General features: G+C 44.7%; 1 protein-coding gene across 11 annotated transcripts in view; it reads left to right on the top strand.

Moving 5' to 3' along the window:
- Positions 1–1114: 1114 nt before the first annotated feature.
- The window catches only part of Dis3l (DIS3-like exosome 3'-5' exoribonuclease), a 36332-nt gene continuing 26662 nt past the window's right edge, over positions 1115–10784 (top strand). For 3 of the 11 annotated variants that reach the window (XR_015626785.1, XR_015626781.1, XM_087562789.1), the window contains exons 1-2: positions 1206–1368; positions 2771–2924. Coding sequence is in view for 3 of the 11 variants with exons in the window: in NM_001008380.2 (NP_001008381.2) it covers positions 1230–1368; positions 2771–2924 (293 nt within the window). In the remaining 8 variants the exon portion in view is untranslated. Of the gene's footprint in view, positions 1369–1464; positions 2386–2770; positions 2925–10784 lie in introns of those variants that run through there. The other 8 variants (XR_015626782.1, XM_087562787.1, NM_001008380.2 and 5 more) reach the window with 7 other exon arrangements.

Genomic DNA, 10784 nt, shown 5'->3' with positions numbered 1-10784 from the left:
AGGGCCTCTTTCTTTGTGGAGAACGTTAGGAACCCTCCTTGCACTGTCGCCTGTGCGCCAGTTCTACATTATTTTCCCATTTGTACAAGTTTACCTTGAGTTTCACCGAGTGATTTGACACAAAGGTACAAGGAGGAGGGGACCGTGACTCTTTATGCATTCCCTGAGGGTGAAATGAGAGGCTGGTCCTGGTTTATTTCAGCTGTACTGGAAGAGCCATGTGTTTCCAGTCAACTGGGTCAGACACATTAACCAAAGGTTGCCAAGCAGTAAATTCCTTAGGTGCAGGCCCTGTGTTTTACTCACCATCGAATAGATGATGCTTAACCCGCTTTGAAGTTGAGCAGTTTCTAGCTTGAACATTGGTTCTGAAACTTAATAACTAGGTATCCTTGGACACTTAAGCTCCTTTAATGCAGCCTCACATACGGTGAAATGAGGATTAAAAATACACGCCCACTCCTTTGATTTAAGGAAGCTAAATGAGACTCTCCTGTATGAAGTTGCTAATGTAGCTCCAGTGGGCCCAGTGCTTGGAGAATCGAGGCTGTCTGGTCTCCCAAGATACTGTCCTTTTTGTCAAACACTACAAGCACAGTACTTAGTGATCATATCAATAGCAGTTTTAAGAATTCCTTTGCCAGAGGCTGCCAGCGCTATAAAAGTTATACAGTGTTTACCCCAAAGGACTGGTTTTCATTTTATCTGTAGTGTTTGAATATTTACATGCATTAAAATTTAAAATAAGCATATTTTGAAGGGGAAAACCAGGTTTGGCTAGCAGGGTTACCAGTATTTTTTTGCTGAGCCTTTCAATTCTTTCAGATATTGCAAAAATAAGGATGAAAAAACTCAATAGTTATTACCTCTGTTAATATGGCAAGCCCTTCCCACACCGGCCTGTGGGTAGAAAGAAAGTAAAAATAATCTTTTCACAAGGGAACTTTAGACTAGCTGCCACAGACTACCGTCTTACCCGCTGATTCTTTGGGTAAACAGTTTATCTACACTTTTCCCGCCCCGGGGCAACTAAGGCAAAGAGAGGAGTCAAAGGTGCAGGCAGGGCTGGGCCAGGCGTTTCCTCAGTGTAGGCTAGGTCGTTCCCGGTAGCGGGAACCCAAAAGCCGCCGCCTGCCCGGCCAGGCCGGAGGGGCGGGCCCCAGGCCTCGGCCTCGCCTCCACCTGCCGCCCGCCGCTTCCCGGCCACTGTGCCGGGCGACGCCGCCAGCATGCTGCAGAAGCGGGAGAAGGTGCTGCTGCTGAGGACCTTCCAGGGCCGGACGCTGAGGATCGTGCGCGAACACTATCTGCGGCCCAGCGTACCTTGCAACAGCCCCCTGTGCCCGCAACCTGCCACCTGCCGCAACGGTCAGGGCCGGGATGGACCGGGAAGGCCGGGGCGGGAAGAGCAAGGGAGGCCGGGGTCGGAGGAGAGAGGGAGGGTCGGAGGAGAGAGGGAGGCCCGGATCCGAGAGGGAGGCCGGCGCCAGAGGAGCGAGGGAGGGAGGCTGGGACCGGAGAGGGAAGCTGGGGCTCGAAGAGCGAGGGAAGCCGGGACCAAAGGAACAAGGGAGGCTGGGGCCTGACGTAGCGAGGGCGGCTGGGCGCGAGTAAAGGGAGCTGAGGCCTGAGGAGCGAGGGTGGCCGGGCCCTAGTGAAGGAAGCCGGACCCAACGAGACCGGAGAGCCGCAGCTTGTGGAGCAAGGGCGGCTTTGGGCTGGCGTCAAGGGCGGAGCCAGACCCTCGCGGACCGTAGGCAGCCGAAGCGAGCAAAGCAGTCTGGGCAGCCCAGGAGACGCCCTGGAGCGTCCGCAGTGCGTCCGGTCGTCCTTCCTAGTGATCGGAAGCAGACAGCACCGGCCTGCAGCTTCAGGGGCGCTCCTCTCAGGACCAGCCCACTGTAATGGCCGGGTCAAATGGGAGGCCCGAGAGCCTGCAGGCACCGGATGCTTCGGTTTTTCCTGGGGACCTGAGGGCGTAGGCACCTTCTTTCTCCCAAAAGTAGCTACTGGCATTGCTCCTGAGCTCACTGCTGGACTTTTGGCATTGCCTGCTCTGCTCCTACCAGTACGCAGACTCTCCAGCATGACAGCCTCTTTATCTTAGGACTAGGGACTTAGGCTGGGGAATGCTGGGAGCTAGACTTTCCCCGATTTTCAGGCAGCATGTTGCTGTTTGTTACCCCCGGGGAGATGAACCTGAGGAGGTCTTTTCAGAATACATAATCGAGGTCGCAGCTTGACCAAGCAGGTGTCAGTTGAGTGGAAACCCTGCCGCTGCCCATGGATTGTATAGCACAGCCTTTCTAGTATGTTTCTCTTTCAATCCTAGAACAGTGTAGCCATGTTCAGAAGCTTCAAACAGAACATCCTTGGAATTTTTAGGTACATACAAGTGATTAACACACACACACACACACACACACACACACACACACACATGTGCACTCTTGCTGTGACGGCTTAGTAGAAATTTAGCTTCTTCCAAGGATGTACTTGTTTTTAAAATATCAGTCATCCTCTTAAAGAAGTACTGGCAACAGCATAAACCATGTTGGGCTTGTATTTAATCACAGCTGAGGGGAGGGGGAAGCAATGAATCTGAACTTTGAGCCTCTACCAAACTAGATTTGTCTTGTCTTTTAAAAACTTCAAGGTGAAATTAAGATGAGAAGTTATTTTGCACACCGGGAGCACTGCGACATTGAAATAGTCATAAACCAGGTTTGAAAATGTTACCTAATCGCTTCCACTCTGAATTATGTTTCAGATGGGAAGCTCTTGTCTGCTGAAGTGACTCATTATGTGATCCCAGACTGGAAAGTTGTCCAGGATTACCTTGAGGTCCTGGAGTTCCCTGAGTTGAAGGGAATTATTTTCATGCAAACGGCTTGTCAAGCTGTGCAGCATCAGAGAGGCCGGAGGTATTTGTTTTGCATTATTTATTTATTTATTTATAGTACAGGTTCCCCAGCCCCCTTTAGAAAAGGTCCTTTGTTAGAGGGAAAGAGGAGGAATTCATTATTTTGACAGAAAGGATTTTTGAAACTAATTTGGTATTCTCTTTGCTGGTGAGGAATGCAGTAACATTTTATATGTGTGCTTCAACACCTGGCCAAAAGATCTGGCTGTAGATCAATAAACTGCAGTATCCCCAGGATGGACATAGTTAGGATTCTATGGTGAATTGGCATCTGGTTTACATTTTTACGGGTGGCACAATCTTGTCTTCTTTTTAATTTTGCCAATGATGTATATTATTTAATATTATTCATAGGTAGATTGTTTCAGGAGCATTCCTTTCTTTGGAAAAGAATACATTTAAGTCTTATCTTCCTCTATTGTAGATGCAAACTGTACTTCCAGTGATTTATTCAACGAAATTAAAAAATAGCTCATTCTGATTTTTAGATTAGTCCTGTAACTATCAGCCACAGTAATTGTATTTGCGGAACAAAACATTTCTAATTGGACCAGTTTAAAATACTTGCCTTGTACCTAAGTGAAAGAGGTATTACCCCTTTTTGTGAAAATGCCCTAAAATACAGTTTGGCTTCATTTAATATTTGGAAACTTTTACGATCTGAACTTTTATGATCCGACTCTGAGAATAGCACGTTAGAATTATATTCCCAAACCCTCAGCACCCCAAGTTATTTAACAAGCAGAAACTGTATTTATTCTGTTTTTTAAGATGTTTTGGTTTCTTCAGACTTTGGTAGTAAAAGATAAAAGTTTTCTTTATTTGTGTATGAAAATGATAAATTGTCCTTATGCTCAGTTCAGAAAAAATATACATTAGCTAGAATGTACGTGGTTTTTTTTTTTCAAATTGAATATTTTAAAATAAGCTTGAAGTTGGTTTTATTTAGACACAGACATATAGACGTTTACACACAGCCAGGTTTAAACACTGCTGCAGGTGTCATATTTCAATTTCTTTTGCTAAAATCAATTTGTTGTTACCGTTCGGCTCACTCATGCACCGCAATCCGCTTCAACCTCTGTTTTCTAAAACGTTTTTAATATTAGGATTGTTTTGAAAACCAATTCCTGGGACAACCGAAAGCAAAGAGTTGGAATTTAAATGTCCTTTCTCCTGAATGTTTTAGTAGTTAAGTTGATGAAGAGCTCCCAGCATTGGGTTTTGTTTTGCTTTACCCTGTGTCTTAGGATTCTATAGGAGAAAGCAAAGGGTGGAAAACCGGCAAGTAGGCCCCACCCTCCTGATATTTCATTAAAAGGAGCACTTGGTCAGCTTGCACTGTCAGTGGCTTTAAGGTAAACCAAGTGCCAGGATATAGGCTTACTCAAATGGCAACAGTACCAGCCCTGTTTCTAGCAGGAAATGGGTCTCCTTATACCCAAGAGCCAGGCATAATTGTAATCCCAACATTGTTAAGTAGAAGGTTCAGTTCTATGTTAGTCTCTGTTGTTCGGAAAGCTTAAAGCCAGTACAGACTAAATGAGACTCTGTCTGCACAAACAAACACGCATAATTGTATTGGTGTTTAGCTATAAATCTATTTATAGCCTTTTTAAGTACTTAATAAGCTTTAAAAGCAAATTAAACCCCTAAATTTAATAAACAGCATAGTATTGTAAAATTGTAAATGTATTACCATAGTCCCTTGGTTTATTAAAGGAATTGGTTCTGGGACCCTAAGACTACCACAGTCTGCAACTGTTCAGGTTACAGACATAAAATGGCCATGGGAGAGCTGAAGAGGTGGTCCTACAGTTCAGACCATTTGTCGCTCTTGCAGAGGACCCAGGTCTGATCCCCTCAACAACAAGGTGGTTCACAGCCATCTAAAACTCCAGTTCCAGGGGATCCAATGCCCTCCCTCTTCTGACAGCTATGAGCACCAACCATTTTCATGCTATACATGCATATGTTCAGCAAAATAGTCAGATATAAAATCAATAAGTCTAATTTAAACTTTTAAATAAAACTGTATTGGACTAACAAGGTGGCTCAATGTGTAAAGGAGCTTGCCACCAAGCCTAAGTTCAAACCTCAGTGTCCACGTGGTGGAAGGAGAGAGCCAACCCCTCAAATTGTCCTCTGACCTCCACCCGTACCCATCCTCCTCCAATAAAAGTTATACTTTGTGTTTTAAATAGCATGGTGTTTGCAAATAATCTTCACTCACTGTCCTGTAGGCTCTAAATCATCTCTAGGTTACTAAAACACCTAAACCAGTCCAAGTGCTCTGTAAACTATTGTTATATTGCATTGTGTGAGAAACAAAGACAGGCAAAAGCATTCATTCTTCGTACAGTCAGATCTGTTATTTCTAGATGGTTTCCATTTAAATGAAGTGCCCTGAGGTATGGAACATGAATGCACAGGGGATTGGCTCCCAGGCAATGTGATAGATGGTGTTATTTTAATGAAGTGATCAGAGTTGCATTTTACAACAGAGAGATGTAACCTGTAATCGTGTTGTGTGGTTTTCTATGTTGATCTCAGGAATACCAACGCAGAGAACACCTGTTCTCATAAATAAATTGTAGAGAACAACTGAATAATGTCAAGCTTTGGTTGTTGAGAATACCTGTCATACCTGTCACCCAGCCGTCCTCAGGTGCTTATTCAATGGAAGGACACTCAATAATTCTATGATGTTCTCCACACTCTCATGCATTCAGATGCATATTTGCTCATCCAGATGTTTGTTCAGAGAGTGCTAGGACTGAGAACACAGCAGTAAGCAAAGGTAGATGCAGTCCTGAGAGAGGACAGACAAGCTCAGGTACTCTCTCCAACAGACATAGAGCCACACCTGTAGCAGACTTTCCCAAGTACAGGACATGGCTGTAGCAGAGTCCCAGCCAACCAGTGGACAAGGGAGGGCTTTGCTAAGTGAGCACTTACGGATGCTGGTGAGGACACCAGGACGGGAAAAGGCTTTCTAGGAAAGGAGACTGCTGGCCAAGCATCCATGAGGAGGACATGTGGTACACTCTAAGAACTGAAGGGACACTTGGTCAGATGGAAGGCCTCACGGGCTTTGGAGGTCAAGGAAGGATTTTGTGCAGGGTAGCATGATAACAGATTCTTGTTTTAAAAGATTACTGGATTTGTTTGAAAAGAATCCTGGAGGAAGGAAGGCTGGAGGCTGTCACTGTGTTACAGATGGGGTATTGCATTAGCCTCTTTTGTATTAATCACTGTAACAGACACTTGAGGAAGGTTACTTTTCTCCTTGGTGTAAAGCCACCAGCATTCATCTACTTGATAACGTTTCAATTCTAGCTAAACTACTTCCCAGAATCACTGCCTTTATGCACAGGAATTTGACTTTCTACACTGAATATCTCACGAAAGGGATGAAATTTCAGTGCAATAGAGAACACATTCAAACCATCTCTAAACTATAGTGAGGATACTGGCAGCTTAGCTATGGGTGGAAATAGGTGTTCCCAAGACTTGTTCAGTAGGTAGGAATCAATATTTCCTAAGAATGTAACCATGGGAACTGGAGAAAGTATATCTGTAACCATGGCAACTGGAAGTACATCCATGTTGAAACTGAAAACACTACAGATATTTCTTGTGGGTTCTTTTAATTTTAAATGGTGTGTGTGTGTGTGTGTGTGTGTGTGTGTGTACTCCAGTGTTTGTGTGTGTGATGTGTGTGCCATGTGTAAGTGACAACATTCAGGTTATCAGGTCTGCACAGTAGGACATTTTATCTACTGAACTCTCTCACTGATCCAACAGCTTAATTTGTGTAACAACAACCCAAGTGGCCTTCACCTGGTAATATTTAAAATAACATGGTAGATCCATAAAATAGAGTATTATTCAGCTATAAAAAGGACTGAACATTTTACCACTTGCATCAACCTTGAAATCATTATGCTAACTGAAAGAAGCCACCTATATACATATATACATAAGAGATGTATATGTTGGAACCAGCAAGATGCCACCAAGCCTGACAACCTGGTTTTAATCCTGAACCACATAGTAGAAGGAGAGAACTAATTCCTACAAGATTTCTTCAGATCTCCAGCGTTTGTTCTGTGCCACACACACAGGCTCACACACAGACACACACACAAATTATTTAAATCGACTAGATTGAAAAATTTAATCATATACTTTTATTTATATAAGATGTCCTGAATAGACAAAAATAGAGATAGAGGGAGAGGTGGCTCAGAGGTTAAGAACACTGACTGCTCTTCCAGAGTTCAAATCCCAGTAACCACATGGTGGCTCACAACTATCTATAATGGGATCTGACCCCTTCTTCTTATATGTGTGAAGAGAATGACAGTGTACTCACATAAGGCAAATAAAACAAATATGTGTGTATACATATATGTGTGTGTGTATATATATATATGTATATATATATACATACATACATACATACATACATACATACATACATACATACATATAATTGGTTAGTGGTTGTCAGAGGCTGGGGGCAATGGGGATGAGAACTGCTTGATGGACTCAGGTTTCTTTATCTACCTATTGAGACAGGGTCTCTCTATAGCTCTGGCCGGCCTGGAACTCACTATGTAGACCAGACTAGCCTAAAGCTCACAGAGATCCTTCTGCCTCCCAAGTGCTAATATTAAAGATATATGCCACCATGCCTGGCTTTTTTTAAATTATGATTTATAGGACTTAGTAATGATTTTAGATGTGTGATGGGGAGGAGGCGGTGCCAAAGCTAGCACTAAGGTTTTGTCTCAGATAACCAGACAGAAATAGGACACTTAAGGAGAAGACAGAGGACTCTACACAAATCCTGGGGTGTCTGTGGCCTCTAAAAGGGCAGCACTGATTTTAGTCAGCATTGCGGACAGACTGCCGTATTAGCCAGTTTTCTGTTACTGTGATAAATTTACCTGAGGTCACTAACTCACAAAGAAGAAAGGTTCCAGTCTATGATCTAGATGGTTATGAACCACCCTGTGGTTGAGTGGATCAGACCCAGGTCCTATGCAAGAGCAACAAATTGTCTTAACCGCTTTAGGTTTGATGTCTGCCCCCCCCCACACACACACACACACACAACCTCCACATCTGCTCCACCACAGGGCTCAGACCGCTTTTTTGCTTTTTTTTTTTTTTTCTTTTTTCTTTTTTTCGGAGCTGAGGACCGAACCCAGGGCCTTGTGCTCGCTAGGCAAGCGCTGTACCGCTGAGGTAAATCCCCAACCCTACAGACCGCTTTTGGAAGCTGGACACAAGAGTCTTGGCTTGGTGCTGGCTTGAGCTTGTGGCGGCCACCACTGGGAGCGGTGCAGGGAGGCTTTCTTCAGGAAATTAGACGGAGGCTCTGAGGCGAAGGCCTTCTCTGTGGCTCCCCACGGCGGATCCCGATGAAAAGAAACAGTCCATGGTTTTATGACATTTATTGTCATGGCAGAAAGTGGATGAGTAAAACTGTACCCCACTTCTCAGAGTAGGCCTGAGATTAAATACCTTAGGGAGGAGTGTCTAGAAGGGAAATTCATTGGCTAAGCTTCTAGGCCTTTAGGTACCTCATTATAATGGAGATCTGTCTTGAGCCTACATGACCTGTAGTCACTTCCTTACGTGACTGATGATCACAAATCTATGGAGGGCTTTGGGCTAGTGACGGGCCTAGTTTCCTGGGGGGTGAGGTGAAACGCCTACCGTCCCTTTCAAGGTCTCTGGGGTTCAAGCCTCCTCAACCCGGAACACAGGGTGCCTTTACTGTCCCACAACCACCTCTCCAGCTCTCCCATGGCCATGTTATGTCTGTAACCTGAACAGCTGCAGACTGTGGTAGTCTGAGGGTCCCAGAGCCAATTCCTTAATAAACCAGGGACTATGGGAACACATTTACAATTCTATAATACTGACAGCCTGAGGTCACATCTGGGACACAGATGATACAAGGAGAACACTAACTCCAGTAAGTTGTCCTCCGACCTCCATGTATGAGCGTGCACCTGAGCACAAAGTAAATGAATATAATTTTTATGGTTCCAATTGTAGCACAACGACTGTTGAAATACTCCAAAATGTAATCTATGAAGTCCATGATTGGCTAACAGGACTAGAGACGTAAATGTGCAATGTTGCACCTGAAAGTAGGTCCAGGAGACCCGTGTGTGGCCTTGCCAAGCCCAGTGAAGGCAGGCAGTGCTGAGCTCACTTCCCCAGTTCTTCTCTTTGCTGGCCCTCCAAGGGTGTCACCAGCAGAGGCAGGTGCTGCATCTGTAGGCAAAGCCCCATCAAATAAAAATAGTAAAAAGCCATCAAGCCTGGCACGGTGCCACGACCTTGCAGGCCCAGCACTTGGAGGCTGAGATGGAAGGCTTACTTGAACCCAAGAGTTCACAGCTAGCCTGGGCAACATAGCAAGATGATGTGCCTCTCCCTTCCTGTCCCCATCCCCAAAATTCAGTCTAAAGAAGTTAGTTTAACCATATTCAGGAAATGGTTTGAAACATTAAGTTGACAAAAGTTTGGAAAAAATCTAAGCCTGTCTGACTGAAACTTGTTTTAAGAGAATCTCATGTAGCCCAGTCTGGCTTAAACTCCTTGTAGCCAAAGATGAGCTGGGAAGTCTAGTCTTCCTACCTCTCATGATCAAAACCATGCCCCACTGGCTCTGGCCTAAGACCGGCACGCTTAAGATTGAAGATCTTGACTGCCACTGCTTTGTCCAAGGTGCTTTGAGGCGTCTCTGTGCTGGCTTCACACAGGCTGCTGTCTGCCTGATTCCTGACTGCAGAAGTTATGACTGTATTGTATGTGTGCACTACTAAATTACAACCACAAGCCACACATCTCCAAGAAGCCCTGACTGTTACACTCAGAGTGATTCACTGCTGAGTCCCTGTCCTCCCCATCAGTACGCTCCTGCCGTTGTTCATTTCCTTTATCCAGCTGACCAAAGAAAGCACACAGACCCTCATAAAGTGGACGGAGTGAGCCAGCTCCATGGGCTGTCCTTTGCCCTCCGCACGTGCTTTGTGACATGCACACGTCCCCACACTCATCATACACACACAATATCAAATGCAATTTAAAATGAAGGTAAGGCCAGATATGCTGGCATAGCCTTTAATCCCAGCTCTTGGAAGGCAGAGGAAGATTCAGCTCTGTGAGTTCAAGGCCAACCTGGTTTACATAGGGAGAGCCTGTCTCAAAAATTAATAAATAAATAAGGTGAAGGTGATGTGTGTATGGCTGGCAGAGGTAACAGGACTCTGAAGGTGGCGGTTCATTCAGGCCCCAAATCCTGGCCTGCATCAATGCTGACACAGGTGCTGACCCTGCATTCCTCATGGCCCTGCTATGGGTTAGGTGCTGAGGACAGAGTGGAGCAATGTGTCGCTGCCTCAATGCTCTGTCCCCACTCATCACATTCGGGCTGCTTCTCTGCCTTCCTTCCATTTGTACCTTAGGTCTCAGGCCTGCCCCAGAAAGCCACACCAGCCCTCCCCTGTCCTTTCACAAATTTATTCCATGAAGTGAGGGAGTCTGTGGGAGGTTGCTTGTCTGTTTGCTTGTTTGCAAAGTAACATAGCTCTTTTTAAAATTTTCATTATATATATATATATATATGTGTGTGTGTGTGTGTATATATATATATATATATATATATATATATATATATATACACACACACATACACATATACGTATATACATGTAAAAGGCAGCTTTTTGGAGGGTAGGGATTTAACCCAATTGTGCAGTGTTTATTAAGCATACACAAAGCCTTATTTGGTCCTCAGTGCCACGTAAACCAGGTAGGGGAAGGCAGGAAGATC

Source organism: Rattus norvegicus, chromosome 8, assembly GCF_021556685.1.
Source record: "Rattus norvegicus strain SHRSP/BbbUtx chromosome 8, alternate assembly SHRSP_T2T, whole genome shotgun sequence".
Lineage (NCBI taxonomy): Eukaryota > Metazoa > Chordata > Mammalia > Rodentia > Muridae > Rattus > Rattus norvegicus.
Note: the sequence above shows the minus strand (reverse complement) of the source record. Positions and strands in the feature narration are given on the sequence as shown.